Source organism: Culex pipiens, chromosome 2 (genome assembly GCF_016801865.2).
Source record: "Culex pipiens pallens isolate TS chromosome 2, TS_CPP_V2, whole genome shotgun sequence".
NCBI lineage: Eukaryota > Metazoa > Arthropoda > Insecta > Diptera > Culicidae > Culex > Culex pipiens.
In genome coordinates this window covers 181167521-181184322 of record NC_068938.1, presented here as the reverse complement: position 1 = coordinate 181184322, position 16802 = coordinate 181167521, and the positions used below count along the sequence as shown (strand labels likewise).

Here is a 16802-nt window from a genome sequence, read left to right as displayed (position 1 = left end):
TTTTGTTAAAATAACAGAAACTGTTATTGGATATTCTTGAAAATAAATTTCGGAAGAAAAAATAATAACAGTTTCTGTTATTTTAACAAACAATGTTATTGGGATGATATTCAATTGGAAATGTTGAATAAGATAATAATAACAGTTTATGTTATGTGTTTCCATTTAAATCCATAATAACAGAAACTGTTATTGGTTTGATATTCCATTGGAAATGTGAAATAAGATGATAATAACAGTTTCAGATATGTTTTTCAATTTTGTTGTATAATAACAGAAACTGTTATTGGTTTGATATTCCATTGGGAATGACAAGTTTAGGTTATGTCCCACTGAGAATTTTGACTCGAGCCTCGAGTCGATCTGGCTCGAGACCGACCGACCGAAATTCTCAGTGCGGTATTTCATACCCGATACCCGAGCAAGATGTCGTAACAAAACCGTAACAAAAAAAATAAAACATTTTGTTTTTCGTAACAAAATAGTTACTAAATCTGTTATTCAGCGAAAATAAACATGGGAGGGTATCAAAACAAGTTTTTTAAATTTTATTCTACATCAAAATCATATTTTGATCTGTTTTTGATATTCGTGAACTTAGCCGATTTTTTTCACCATGCAATTTTTGCTTGTTATAATGTTCATATTTATAAGCTGCAACGAACGTAAATCCTTCTCAAATACGGTAATGTAGTGGAATTACTACTCATTCCTTTAACTCTTTCAATTTTTTGGGCATATTGGTGGCTATGTTTACCCTGTTTTTATATCATAGAACAAATTTATAGAAAAAATAGCTTTTCTTGGGTAGACTAATGCATTGGATAAAAATTGCTGCATTTCTCCGGTTACGAAACATTTCAATTAAAAATATAAGGCCGACAAACTCATAGTTCATCTTTAAATTTCCACCGATTATAATGTACGACCAAATTTGTCGAACGTTTATAACTTTCGAATAATACTTATTAAACGACGATTTTTGATTGCAATCTAAATTTCAATTTTGCCCTTTGAAAACTCAAGATTTGAAGATTTATATTTTTTATTTCTATCGGAACTTATCAACTACGCTCGATATTGGTCGATTAATTCCAACCGCACTCGAATGATTACGATCGATCGATAACTAGCGTGAATGATTTTATTTCATCAGATATCAGTAGGGGAAAAGCATCTAACTCCATCGAGCCACTAATGTTGCCATATCAGCACTTTGACGTTCAATTACAGCTCATAAAAAGCATTTTCAAGTGAAATCAAGTGATAAATAGCTCAAAAGCAAGCAAGTTTCTATCAACAGTTTTAGAAAATAAGTTGTTTGAAAAGTGAAAATCAACAAATTGGATGGAGTTAGGAGCGAGTGTTTAACCTGCCAAACATACCAGAATTTTCCTAACGAGCTATTTATCACTCAATTCCAGTTGAAAAAAGATGAGATGTAATTGAATGTCAAAGTGCTGATAAGCCAACATTAGAGGCATTCTGTAGTCAGTCACAGACAAACAACCGACCAGCTTCGGACACGGCCCTCTGCGCGTAGCAGCACCGTCGTTTCTCCTTGGAATTCACCGAGGCTCCACCCTACGATCCGATGGTCTGGGCGTCATCTTTAGGCTAACAGCACCAGTAACGGCCGTAACAGCCGCGGCAGCATTCTCACCCCAGTTTCCACCCTCCTCCGGATCACATTAGAAAAACAGATCTGGATTCAGCTCCCACTTGTCGGAGATCTTGCCGCGCAGCTTCAGCACCTCACGGGCCAACAGGCACCACATCAGACCGACCGAGTGCGGCGACTTGGTGTTGCACGGGATGGCAAAGTTGACGAACTTGAGCAGCGTAGGACGCCTCCACCACGGGTTGGTGATCGGTCAGCGGGTCGGTCTCGATCAGCAGCTGTGGCTCACGGGACGCAGGGTGGATCTGATTCGTGAAGTGGCCCGCAATGAGGGTGGCCTCGGTGTAGTGCGCGAACTTGAGCACGGAACGCGGAGTAAACTGGGCGCTGGTGAACATCTCTCCAGGGTACTCGATGCTGGCGATGCAGCGAGCTGCCAGCAGCAGCGTTTCCAAGGTGCGGCCCAGGTTGATGATGTGGACGCCGGCCGGGCGGCGCTTGAACACGCACAACTCCATCTGACAACGATGGTGGAGGGTTTCCGACAACCGTTCCTGCCCGCAAGCTGTACACGGTGATGGTCGTGTGATCTTTGTCCGAGATAACTTGTTACACAGTCCGGGAATGTCCGACAAAGTGGTCACATCCCGCTTCCATTTAAATACAGGCCACACACGATCCGTTCTTCTCTAGCACAGTTTTTTCCATCTGTTCGAGTGCTTCTGACGGAACCGGAAGTTTTTGGATCGAGTTGTTGTGCATCGTATCAAAAGCCATCCCTAGTGGAAGCTCTGCACCTCCAGTTGGCGACTCTTGGTTGGATTTGCTTAAACTCTCCTTGAATTCCTTCATAATGAAGTTAAATTGCCCCTTTGTCACGAATTTGTTTTTCTTTGGAAAATCTGCAACGGGAAGAGATTTATTTTTATTTAAACCTAAACAGCGTTGTAAGCAACTTACCGATAGCGTGGGAATTATTTTTCTTTTTCAAATTGTATTGCCAAAAAAAGACACAGTGCACAGTTCAGGAAGGATTTTTCACGAACTTGTTTTTAATTTGAGTCCAACTTCAAAAAAATGCAGACGATAATTTTCGACAGGACTCCTCCGATTTCTCAAATACAATCTACACTGTAACAGAAAATTCACTTTTTTTTGGAAATCGTAGTCGAACAGAAAAAAAAAATCGTATGGAGAAGTGCGAAAACGAACTCAGCAAAGTGTGATTTTTAGTTACAGTGTATTTTGTGATTTCTACTGTTCTCATTTGAGAGTGTAAAATTTGTTTACATCCAAGCCATCGACAGTCGTGGGTGGTGGGTGGTAACGTTGGGAAACGAATCTCCGGAATCTCTCAAAGAGGTCATCCCGAAATGACGTTTTACTTAGTTTGCTAAACTTTTATATCTATAGATCACTATAGTGTTTTTATAGGTTCAAAGGGATTCCCTGAGTTTATAGGACCTTTTTAAATAAATCTCTAGAACATGTATTTACAAGCCGATCAACACAGAATCATTTTTTTTATATTCGATGTTAAAATAACATTTTCATAGCTGCATGAAATGTGTATTAACATTTAATTATTATTGATTGTTCGTTTTAATGAATTCCAATAAAAAATCAAACTCACGTCAGAATTACTATTTTCAAACTAAATTTTATCTAAACGTTATTCATGGACGCCCCCTGCTGTCTCCGCACTCGCAAACGTCAACAGTTCAATCGTAGCAGGCAGTTGTTTTTTCGTCGTCGCGGCCGGCTGTGTGTTTACAAGTAAAAACACCGTTTTGTTTTCGGGTTTGGTCGCGGAAGTTTGTGTTTATTTGTCCGTAAGAAGAACAATCGTGGAAATTGACCACCGAAGAAGCGAGGACAAAATCTGTCCAGTGTTTTGAGTGGCCTCCGGAAGCAAAACAAGCAGCAGCTGTTTTTTCCTCCTTGCTGTGGGTGACGGCTAACAATCCCCGGAAGGCGTTTTTCGGCAGTCCAACTCCCGGATGTGCAACCTGCGCTTGAATGAGCTGTCAAAAGGTTTGTTTTCTTTGATTTTGTCTTTCGCGTTCAGATTTATTGTGATAGTTTAATCAAAACAATGTAAATGGCAAAGTGTAAACAAAGAGTCTGTCCGTCCTGCTCTCGTTAGTTGATTAATTATTATATTATGAACGAGCAGGATAGACTCTTTGTTTACACTTCGACATAGTGCCATTTAAATTGTTTAGCGTAAAAAAAAGGTCCACATATTTGCAAGAGCCGTTTTAGTGAAAACTGGTCGGATTTAGAGATGAAAAAATTATTTGAATAATGGGCTTTCAGACGTGCGCCAGGAGAACAAATATTAGCAAATCACCTGCTGGAGGGTTAAGTTTTGGCTGACGCACGAAGTGATTTGTTTACCTTTTTGTGGTACCCTCCGCAAACGTCAAATCATACAAAATTGCTGCCGGATCTTTTCCGGGAGAGATCCGGAAAAAGTTCCGGCAGCAATTTGTATTGATATGACGTTTGCTAAGGGTGCCCAAAAGTTTAGTTACGTTCTGGCTAAAGACTGATTCTGACGGAATAAAGTGATTATTTATCACCCCCTAAGATTTTTTACCAAACTTGTATCGTTCTTTTTTTCCAGGTAAAAGTAAAAGACGACTATACTAAAAATGTTCTTCAAAACGGCTGAGCCGATTCAAGCTGCTTTTCTGCTAGCTCAGAAATTAGCCTTGCCAACCCTACCTTCACGAAGATAAGTTTATTTTTCAAAAGAGTTATCAATTGAAATTATAACTGTTTCCTTCTTTTTCCAGAAAGGAGGAGGAGGAAGTTGATTCGCCGAAGTCGGAACGCTTGCTGCAAAACCGGCGGAGATTGTGTCGTTCCCATAGGCCAGGTTTTTGAGGTGATTGGTGGGTTCGATTCCGTGCAAGCACACATCAACCCCCTGCTTAAGAAGGTAATTTGAAAATAAAACCCTTGTAAAATAATCTTAAAGAAATATTTAGGCTTTTAACTCCAGATTCTAACATTCCAGATCGATCAATTGTTTTCAAGGGCATGGACAGCAGCATCATCATCAAGAAGATTCAACTAACCACGTGCCGTTGATCATAAAAAAATTCTCTGTGCTGAAGAATATCACCAGCTAAACCACCTTCAGATAAGTGCTTGATTTTTTTCTAAAAAAGAATTAGACACTTTGTGATAATTTCCAACATTTTAGGTAGACGCTCAACTTGGACCAAAGCAATAGAAAAGGCTGAAGATTGACTCCAAAGTATTCGACCGTACACCGTATTCAAATTTCCGGTAAGTCAAACTAAAAGCTTTCAAAGAATGTATCCCCGATTGCCAAATAAAGCTCCACCGTTTTACGCTCGCTTCTCCCCCCACAGAGCGTAAAACAACAATTTGAATTCAGATTTTGATAGCAACATTGAAAATTTACCCATATTTATAACAGCCTGAGTTACAATGTTATGCTTCATTAATTATGTTTTTTTCTTCACCAAATTCTGCTCGGGTAGCTTTCCATGTGATAAAATAATAATAGTTTTTGTTATGCAATCAATCCATATAAATAACAGTTTTTGTTATTTGTGTGCTCCCCATCGATTGCTCAGAATAACTAACCTTGTTATTCTATTGTTCTGGGTTCTATGTTATTAGTATGTTATTGCAATAACAGAGCAATAACAATTTGAGTTATTTTTCGAACAAATTTTTGTTATTGAAATTTGTTATTTTAACAACTAATCCGATCATCTCAATAACGGATTTTGATCTTCTCACAATATCAAAAACTGACCTTCCCAAGTTATTTCCGTCTGCTCGGGTAAGCTAGATATAACTATCTCCGGTTTGATATTTTTTTAGGATTACAGATATTTTTTCCTAGCGTCTGCCAGATGTAAATTTACACATTATTAGAGGTAAAATTAAAGTTTTTTCTGACATAAAAGATGTACCCCTTTTTAGATGTAATTTTACCATATTTTTTTTACTGTGCACTCGAATCCGGTAGTCCATTGCTATGAAAAGTAATAAAACAACCATTCTCGGTGAGCTTCGTTGAATAAATGTACGTGTCGTGCTGAAAAATCTACAGCTACACTCAACTTTTTTCCAACTTGACCCATACAATATTTCTTTCAATTTGAAAAGCTGAACAACACAATATTTTTCTTATATTTTCTGAATAATCATGGACTGTTATAAATTTAAAGAAGTATTTGAAAAATATCAGGAATAACATGCAGCAATCTAAATTATTGAGGCATTTTGTCCATTTAATGGCAAAAAAGATATGCGCCATTTAATGTTGCCGATTTTTCGAAAAAATGCCAAACTTTGAAGGTCTGTACCGAGCTTCGGGGTGCTCCAAACTTCAATGTTATGCATATCAAAAGATGCGCAAGGCCTTCACGCTAGTGATGTTGAAAAGAAAAGTTTGCGTGGCCAAAATGCCTCAAAAATTGAGATATTTGAAAAAAAATCCTTTTTAAGGGTTGCGTCCCATTTAAAATTCAAATGCAAAGCGCCAGCTCCTGTTACGTCCAATCAGGCTCATATTTTGGATTTGGGCTCAGTATGCCCACCGGAACAAACCCTTGAATGTCCACGAGAAAGTCATTTTTGTTACATCCTAATAAACAGTCAGTTTTAAGAAAATGCATGCAAAATATGTCTTTTTTCAATTTTTCATCAGAATTTTCAAATTTATTTAAAAAGCTGAACAACACAATATTTTTCTTATATTTTCTGAACAATCATGGACTGTTATAAATTTAAAGAAGCTTCAAGTATTTGGAAATTATCAGGAATAACATGCAGCAAATTTTATTTAAAAAAAAACAATACGTCAACTTAGTAGTTCAGAAATTTAATATTATTTTAACTGCCCAATCTCAAAAGAAAACGCATTTCAATTGAAATCCAAGCATTATACCCCTGAGATTGATCAACAGATCAGGCTTAGACACATACATTTTTTAATGCTCACTCAGCTTAGCAGATAGATCAGTCCATATCAGTCAGTGACCGGTGCAAATTGGTCCCCTGTTCGGAATCGCAACATCAATTCAACCAGATTTTCTCCAAAGTAGATTGCATAGCCAATCAAAACCGGCTCCTTTTTCTTCAGCTGTCACCATCACCACATTTCCATTAAACTGGCTTAGGGGCGCGTGTAGAAGTGGGTTTTTCTTCACTCTCTTCCATGATCACTTATGGAGATTAATTGCACGCACGCGTCGTTTGTACGATCGTTATTTGCAGAAAAAGCTTTGATAAAAAGATAAGTAGTTTGAAAGCTGGCAGCACTGCCGACACTTCACATAGACGCCCTTGCTCCCATATTCGCCCGAACGCTCACTAACCTGTTCGATCACCTCCTCGAGGGGTCGCCCGCTGGACGCGATCAGGGACTCGATGGCGGGGATCTCCTGGCTGATGGCATTCTCGCACGGCGCCTGGGACGACCCCGCGGTGAGGCTGCTGCTGGTGGTGGCGCTGGTGGCGTTGTTGACCGAGTTGGCCGAACTGGCCGTCGCCGTCGTCGTGCCGCTTCCGAGGGACTGGTTGTCGAGCGAGGTGTTGCTGGAGCTGATGTTGTTCTGGCTGGCACTGCTGGCGTTCAGGAGGCTCTGCTGCTGGCTTTGCTGGATCGGGTTCGTGGGCCGCACAAAGAACTGCTTGACGCCGACAATCTTGAAAGGGGGAGGTCGAGAAAAGAAAAAAAATAAATCAATATTTAGAAAAGCTCATACGAAATGACAGCATTGCTGACAATTGGAAAGCCCCTCGCGTCGGAGATCATAATCTGCCAATCCCAACTCTGTCACGAGGGGGTAATTGAAAGATTGTGGACCTGCAGCTGGTCGAAGGGTCCGGACGTCAACCCAAATAAAAACATCAATCACCGAACGTGATTACCCTCGGAGCGGGAGATGGAGATCAATCGATCGATTGATTCTGGCCCTCTTTTTGAGGCCCCTCGGCACGACTGCAATCTGCTTTAATCCGGTGGTGGTGATTGGATTCGATTGGATTTTTTTTTATCTGAATCCTATCATTAGATGTCCGTCGTCGTCGGTTGCAGACGCGTCTGAGATGCAATTCACCCCCTTTGTGGACGACGGGGTGAAGATGCTGAGGCTAATCGGTGTGATACGATTAAATGCGATGAGCTACTGGAAATGAAGTTTTTTTTGTGTTTGCCTGCGTTTTTTAATTAGGGAAGTCATTGTTGGATGAGCGGTTTTTTTTTTTTGAATTGCAACGAGGCAGGTGTGCGATGAGTTATGAAAAAGGTTGAAAAAAGGTTGGAGCATTGTAGGTCAGCCGACATTATTCCGGAAGGCACTTTGTAAAAGCAAACTTCACTTGGCACAACTTCAACTACAGTCAACAATAAGTTAAAATATTTAATGTATTTTAGAGGACAATCACTTGAAAAATAGCTAAAAGCTATTGTATAGTGACAAAGATAAATGATTTTTCAACGAGTAAAACTGACATGCCAGTTTTATGAGTGATGGTCAAATGCATTATGACTATGTGACTTTTGAAAATAATTAGGTAAAAACAAAAAGTCAAATCCAGCACATTTCTCAGTTATTGGTAATGCTGATTATTTTTGCATCTGTTGACTTTTATATTTTGTGCAGTTTTACTTTTATATTTACGCTTTATATTTATTAAACAGTAAACAAATTGTTTTCAAAAGTTTTTAAAACAATCCGACTTAAATTTTGTCACGCATATTGTATGGAAATTCCCCCCTTTTCTAGAGCTTGGGTAATTAGGAAAATTTGACCACATTTAAAGATGTTTTGAAATTCATACGCGTAACAAAATTGGTGATAAAGAAAAATTTTCACATTTTTGCATACGATCTATAGTTTTTTTTATTTAGAAAAAAATGCACTAAACTATTTTTTTGCAATTCCGTCGTGAAACTACTCACTTTTCCTGTCATTCTTGAACGACGAAATAGCCTACTTTTCTGTACCAAAAATAACAGAATCGAATAGCAACACTTTTCAAAATAAATGCTGAAAAGTTCTACTTTTCAGCACTCAAATGGGTGCTGAAAAGTTGAACTTTTCAGCACTTGTTTTGAAAAGTAATACTTTTCAACATTTTTTTGATTTGAACGATTTATTGAAAAAATGAATGAAAATTTGACTTAAAATTTCACTCAGTGTGTGTTTTTTTGGAATTGCAAAAAATGTTGTATGGAACTCGTTGCAAAACTTGATTTTTTTCAGCACTCTTCGTATTTGTCCAACTCGGTGAACCTCGTTGGATAAATGTACGACTCGTGCTGAAAAAATCCTCTTTTTGCAACTTGTTGCATAAACTACTATTATTGTTAAAATGGTTTCTACTAGAGAGCTTTATGAAACTTGTTTTTGAAAGATTTTTGTGGAAAAATATGCATTTGAAAATATGTTTTAAAAAAAATCGAAGACATTGCCAAAAAGCGTTTATTTTTTTTTCATTCACGTTAAGTGAGCAATAGACCCGATGTTTTATTCAATTGAATATGAAAATTGGATCTCTTTTTGATATTCCCCAAATTTGCTCAGAGTCAAGGGATATAAACTTCAAAAAATATTTGCAATGGCCTCTTAAAAAGGCATCGTTGCTTCAAAATATTTAAAATTTTGAAAAAATTCAATGTACACGAGCTTTTATTAAATCTCCGGCCGGGCTCAAAATTTTTCTAAGGGTTCTTTAGCTGAATTAATTAGATCGCATCCAAATTTTCTGCTAGGGCGTTAGGGTGACCTACATCGTGCTAGGGTGGTCCCCAAAAACGACAATTTTCGTAAAATTTCGCAAAATCAACATTTTCCAAAAATTCATAACTCCGCACAATTAGAACCGATTTAGATGTCTTGAACGCAAATAAAAGGTGATTAGTTTGCCTTTCAAGTAAAAATAATTTGAGATCCGAAAAAAACAGCCAAACATTTGAAAAAGTCGTATGAAAACTTAAAATGGCGTTTTGACCGTGTCTGAATGTCTGAAAATATTTTTGACGGATTCCTCGGAAAATTTCATATAATTTATCAAAAAATTGGCGAAGTCGAACCGTACGTTTCCGAGATATGATTTTCTGAAAAAAACCGGATTTTTCGACACGCCACGGGCAAAAACGGGAAAATGAAGAAACCTTTTTTCAATTAAACTGCTATAACTTTAAAATTTCAGCGATGACCTATATATATACATGTTCGGGTACCAAAAGTTGCATTTGGGTTTGTTTGGGTAAATGAAATTGCTTAATTGAAATACAACTGTTCTGGTGCATAACGCATGCCATTGCCTTTTTTGTATTGAAATGCTTAGCCAGGTTCATTTTTTTATTATTTTGCCCTTCCTTTTAAAATCTTTGGCTAAATTCTAGGGACATAACCTTTACAAAATATTTGCAATGTTTTTTTTTTGCTTTTATTAGTTTTTCAATTATTTTAAAATTTATTTTCTATTATTTGTCAGTAAGATAATTGTAATCATGTCTTGAACATATATTCTACAAAACCTTGAAATACTGTTTGAAATTCAATTACAAGTTATCTCACTATAATTCTTTTATACAGATATAATCAATCAAAATTGCGAATTCTGCTCTTACTGGAGATTATTTTTAAATATTCTTTGAGTTTGTTTAGTTTTTATTTGAATTGAATTTATATTTAAATATCTTCTGTCGTAATTAGAGGAATCTGTGTGTCTTAAGCATAAGTTGACAAATTACGACCAATTTGAAGTGCAGCTTATGATTTTCAATAAAAAATTAATATGCTTCATAAATTAAAAGGTCGGCAAATTTTCTTTCTAAGATTTATAAGTAAACCAAAGGTCTCGAAGCTTTATAATTGAATTATGTTATTTGTATGTTATTTTTGAATTTTTTTGTTTAGTTCTGTATTTGTATATTTTTATATTATGATACATCAAACGTTCTTCTCGAAACTTAAACAAATCACCATGTACCAATAACAAGATGAATATTTGCCAAAGTCTATTCACGACTTATCTTTTTCAGAAACCTGTGCACTTCTAGGCTTTTTGTGACGCAGTCTATCACCAACGTCATACAATTTGCCCAAAATGTCCACGTAGGTCGAATACATTAGCGTCACCTCTCCCAAAATAGCCAAACATCTTATTTTGGAAGCCGTGTCCGGTCGCAAAAACACGCGTATTCCGGTAGTTAGACGACAATCACCAAAGCATTCATTGAGTCAAAGGTCAAAGACGCCGTTCCGCCTAAAAAACTCAAACTCAACTTGAACAAATCCGATAATCGCGGTGTGGCGGCGGCTTAGCACTTTTGTCGCAAGTGACCCAAGAATAATTGCAATCCGTCTCACCCAGGAGCCATTTGATGCATTCAGCTTAGGGGGGGCTGCATGTCTCGGGATCATCAGCTAATGACGCGAACATGGCGCAAACAATCGATTTAAGGCTTATTTGCTCGGACTCGGCAATAAAGATCATTCGTTTGAAGTATGGGGTCGTCGTTGATGATGATTATTGTATGCAGATGGTGGGAGAGACTCGTAACGATCCCTCGTATAGACCCGGACTTTGGGTCGATCGGGTCCAAAGTCTAATTACTTGGCGTCTATCAGCGTCTATTTATCGAATCTTGGTGCGTTGATCAGTACACAACTTGTTGAACGCGGGATCCCACAAATGAGGTCCAGTCGAAGCTGCGGAAGTCCGCGTAGCAGGTACAACACACCTCGCAAATAAATATGTCAATTAAAGTAATTTTCATATTTTGTTTACACATCTCTCCGACTCTCTGGCAGTGCGGGACTCAAAGTTTCAGGTGTCCGATAAGTACAGAGTACTGCGCGCCGGTAATGAGCGCGGCAGGTTCCGATTCTCGGAACGCCAGGTCTCGCGCCGGAGTCGTATACGAGTGGAGATTGTAAACAACTTTGTAACAAGCTGACGGTTGAGATCGAGCGAGGGATCACGAAAAATCTGGTTCGCAAACAGCTGTCGGAGAGTTGCACGCTTGTCGGATTGCATGTGCGTTACGAAATAGACGGGGCTCGGATTTGCATCGTTGGACAGTCGTCGCAGGGGAATATCAGCTGTCTCAATCGATGTAGGGTTATGACCACGTCGAATCCCACAGTGCACAGAGCTTGATTGAGATATTGCAGCGCACGGCATGCGGTTGACTTCCCGGGGTCTCCAATCCGGGAGCATTCTTCGCTGAACCAAGATCCCCGCAGGGGAAAACCCTCCACAAATGACAACCGACGAGCGGCGTACAAGCAATAATCATCTTGATAATTGTGCAGGCACTCAGGGCTTCGTACTAACGCAGTTAGTATGGGTATAGCGACTCGCCCAAAATCGCTACCTGCATGGTGATAGATGTAGTGACCACCTAACAGTCCAAAGGGCCTAATTTTCTCACTGGAAAGCTAGTAATTACACTTTTCCGAGCCTCTTGGGACCTTTGTGGCACACAGGTAGCAGCGCCCAGCAGTCCCGCAGGGGGGCGCTACCTGCATCCACTCGTAATTAATGATGCTAATTGTAGTTAGTTAGCAGCAGTCTATCTCACACACTCGGGCGCACTTTAGTGTGAATGAAAACAAGTTGTTACAAGTCCTCGTGTGTGTGACTTGTGTAAGAGGTCTAACCTGCAGCAGTCGCGCAATCCATCATCGTGTCCGCGGAATTTGCTGATTGACATTCCGCAAGTGTGCCCGCGCGAGCGCACCATTGATGACGATTTATTGGCGATTCCATCAGTGTGATCTAGCTGGAGGAGGACGCGTCAATTTAGTGGCGCTGGGGCGTTTGGACAGTAGTCACGTGAACCTGTCACTGCTCGATTAATCGTGAATGCGGAAAATCTCGATCAATTATGTCAGTGTTAGCACCTTCGGAACACGGGATTTCCCCGTTTGGAATGCATGTATTGAATGATAAAGTTGGCTATCGATTTCTTGGCTATAAGCAATACTTGGACCGTTACCTTACAAAATACAGTACAAACTCGAATATCCGAAGCGCTCGACAAAAAATAACTATGGATAATCGAATCGAGGCGGTCGATAAATTACTGATCATTACCGGCGCCGGCCTTGTCAAAATATAGGATCACTGGCTAGTTAGAACTAGAGTGCGTTGTTTGTTACAGAGGTCTCCAAATCGAATATATCTTCATCAAAGTATGTGAGCATGTTGTCTACAACTTGTACCGATGAGTACGTGGCGCTAGAAGTCTTGATCGGTAATACCGCCTTCCACAAGAAATAGAACGCATGTAAATTAGTCAATCGCACTTTACTGAACTGCAAAGGTGCTTAGAATTAATTACTTCGATCAGGGACATCACTCGCTGCATGTGTAAGGATATGTGCACTGCGTTGAACTCTCGTCGGTAGCTCGAGGATCAACTCGAAAGGTGTTAACGTATTACCACAGACTGGAGAGTTCTCGACGGTTCAACCCAAACAAACCAGCAGCGGCGGAGAGAGAGGGGGCCATGGCTACGCCGACTGTCTGTACACACCGAGCAAGTCTGCTGACGTTCCCGCGTTGTTTGTCTGCTGTGTACACAAAAATCCATCAACCACTTAATCGTGGCGTGTAATTAGTTGGCGCAGCAGCAGTTGAGCATCTGAGATTTGCACGTTCTTCAAGCCGTTCTGATATCTCGGAGAGATTCTTCGCGATACCCCCGGCGCAGCAGTGCGCTGCCCAACTTCCGGTTGATCCAGTTTCCGTACTGGTGACACAGTGATCCATAAACCAGATCCTGCAAGCCGTCGCAGCTCGTGCCTAAGACACCCTAAAGGCAGACCAATCATCGTGGAACCCGCGCGTGCCTAGTTTAACATACTGATGTTTTATTAATGCTAATTAATGCATGCACTTTACTGCGCGCGGAGATCCGTACAAGTGGGTCGCGGCGGCTCCACCATCGACTTGAAGGTGGGGGGGGGGGAGGGAGGTTGGTGCGTGTTGGGGAGTCGATTGACGATTAAATTTTAACATATATACCTGTTTGCATGTTTCGTGCGTTGGTACGCGGCGATGATGCTAAAAGATCTCGCGCGCCCAACCAAGTGTCTGACTTGCGGGAGGGAAATTTGTGTTTTAGCGCAAGCAAATATTTTCACCCTCAGTCGGACAAGGGTCATCGCCAGTAATGTGGCACGTGTGTACTGTCCCTAATTGCCCCCCTCTTGTGTTGTGTACAGGGAAGACTCGCAAATATGTGCGATCAATAAAGGTACACACGCCGTAAAAGTGTGGTGAGATTTACGACTTGGTCGGAGAACTGTAGACAATGTGAAGATTCGCCTCTTAATTGCACCTACTACTCTGTTGTATTTGCTGCAGGCTTTGAAGTTGCCAGACTGGAAATTTATGAAATAAAACTTTTTGTTTTAGTGAGATTGACCAGATTCGATTAGCCGGGGACTCAAAAATCCGAATTTGATCAGCCAAATAATTTCGGATAATCTAGCCAACCGCTCATGGGATAGTTGAGATCCGAAAATATTTTCAGAATGGACTCAAATTTGTTCTCAGGACACTTGAAAGTAATCTATACTGTTTATTTTTGGTTCAAATGCATTGGCATCAAATAATACTTAATAAAATATTCGTCTGTTTATTCCCGGAATCCCGGAAAATTAAATTTTTGAAAATCTGAATTTTCAAAAGGGATTTTCCGATCGATTTGGTGTCTGGGCAAAGTTATAGGTTATGATTTTGAGAAAAAAAGTTAATAGAAGGAAAAATTCCTCTTAAAGCACGTATTTTAAATTTTCGATTTTTTCATATGTTTGAGACTCACCTGGAGACGGAGCAACTCATCCCACACGAGCAGTTCGGCTTCAAGCCGGGGCACTCAACGGTGCACCAACTCGCCCGTATCTCGGAGATGGTGAAGCGCGGCTTCCTGGCGGGGAAATCGACCGGCATGATCCTTCTCGACGTCGAAAAGGCCTACGACTCCGTGTGGCAGGACGCCGTGGTCTACAAGCTCTTCCGCTCAAACCTCCAGCTGTTCCTGGTCAAGATCGTCGAGTCGTTCCTGACGAATCGGTCGTTTACGGTGATGGTGAATGGCGAGCGTTCTTCCGTCCACAACATCCCCTTCGGCGTGCCCCAAGGATCAGTGCTGAGCCCGACTCTCTACAACATCCTCACCTCCGACGTGCCAATGATCGATGGAGTGTCGTACGCATTCTTTGCGGATGACACTGCATACTTGGCATCGGACAAGGACCCGAAGATCGTAGTCACACACCTACAAGCGGCACAGAACAACCTCGAGGAGTTTCAGCGGAAGTGGCGCATCAAGCTGAACGCTGGGAAAACCCAGTCCATCTTCTTCACCAGGAGGCGTGCTGCTCGGCACCTTCCCCGCAGATCGATCAGCGTCAACGGCCAGCCTGCGTCGTGGGACGACGAGGTCAGGTACCTGGGTGTGGTGCATGACAAGAAGCTGAAGTACGACAAGCACGTGAACAACATCATCGAGAAGGTGGATCGTTCCACCAAGGCGCTCTACTCCCTGCTTAATCGGCGGTCGAAGCTGAGTATTAAGAACAAGTCGCTCGTGGTCAAGTGCATCATCCGTCCAATGCTGACCTACGCTGCTGCGGTCTGGGGCAACTGCGCCAAATCGCACCGTAAGCGACTCCAGGTGAAGCAGAACAAGCTGCTCAAGATGGTGCACAACTTGGACCCGTGGTACCCGACCGACGATCTACACGAGCTGGCCGGCGTCGACACCATCGACGCAAGCATCGAAAAGGCAACGAGAACCTTCAGGACTTCTTGTGGGATGTCAACGAATCCGCTCATCGAAGCACTCCTCCGTCAACAACTGTGATATTAGTCTTAAGCCATACATAGATCTAGGGTTTTTTCTCAAAATTTATTTTCCCTAAAAGAGCACGCAGCTAGCAACATCTAAACATAGAAACATGTACCCTCCCTGTAAAGGCTTATGAATTGATCTCAGTTGAAAGGTTCTCCAAATCTCTGAATTGCAAATGTAACATCCTGGAGCAGAACTGTTAAATTCTAATATGTTATGTTTGAGACTGAAAACTTTTGCGATGGTGCAAAATCTTGTACAGCAGAGATTTCATATCATTTCATTTATATCGCTGTTTAAGCATTACTTGTGTGAAGTTACTTTCCTAAGCTGAGATGTGGACTACCATTCAACAGCTGACCACTGATTTGAATTTCTGAAAAAGTGCTTTTTGGAAAAATTCTAAAATATTGTCGCACCAGATTTCAAAAATCCTCTTTAAATGCAAAATCAAATTTGCAATCGGAAATTACGTTACACATTTTTTTAAACAAAGTGCACCGTTTTCATGTTACAGGCTTTTTAGCAGACATTTTTAAATGTTTTTGCAACTTAAAAATACATTATGTTGAAATGCAACCCTGCAAAAAATATACTCGAAAAGTTGAGAAAAATTTCCACAATTTTCAACTAACGATATCATGAAAACTATTGGTTCGATTTAAAAAAGAAAGTCCTGTGAAATTTTCAGCTTTTTTTAAAGAAAATAATTTAGAAATTAAACTATCTAATCCAGTTATTGAAAATGTTCAAAATAAGTCATTTAAACTCTTGCAAAAATATAATCTTGATTCAATCGTTGATTTTAATGTAAAATAACAGAAAACTTTCCAATCGTTACCTTTTGCAAAGCATACAATATTTTTGCAAGCTTCAAAAAGCGTATTATAAAAAAAATTGCTTTTAAAATATTGCAAAAATGTTGCGTCGTTCCAGAGAAATTAACAATTAAGAAAAGGTAACGCATCTCTGAAAAAGAGGTTTCACTGTATTAAAAATCGAACCAATAGTTTACAAGATAAAGCGAGTTCAAAAATGATTACTCTTAAGATGACAATGAGAATAAACTCAATTTTCTAAGAATTTTAACTTTAAGAGGCAATAGGTACAATCAACAAAGCCAAACAGAGAAAATTGTAGGATTTTTTCTCAGCTTTTCGAAAATGATTGTGACAATGTTTGGACTTTTTCTTCATTATTTATTTTTAAATTGCAAACAACTGGCGTTTTTTGATTCAAAACTTTTTTCAAAATTGTTCGTTCATAGATCATTCTGAGCTTTGATATATCGCGAAAGTGGGTGCG

General features: G+C 40.0%; 1 protein-coding gene and 1 pseudogene across 4 annotated transcripts in view; both read right to left on the bottom strand.

The window, feature by feature from the left end:
- Positions 1-16802, bottom strand: part of LOC120429527 (RNA-binding protein fusilli-like) — a 146346-nt gene that overhangs the window by 85253 nt on the left and 44291 nt on the right. For 3 of the 4 annotated variants that reach the window (XM_039594593.2, XM_052709147.1, XM_039594596.2), the window contains exon 3: positions 6991-7320. The exons of the other annotated variant lie outside the window; for it this stretch is intronic. In XM_039594593.2, coding sequence (XP_039450527.1) covers positions 6991-7320 — 330 coding nt within the window. The remainder of the gene's footprint in view (positions 1-6990; positions 7321-16802) is intronic. 4 annotated transcript variants of the gene reach the window in all.
- Positions 884-2751, bottom strand: LOC120429643 (40S ribosomal protein SA-like; annotated as a pseudogene).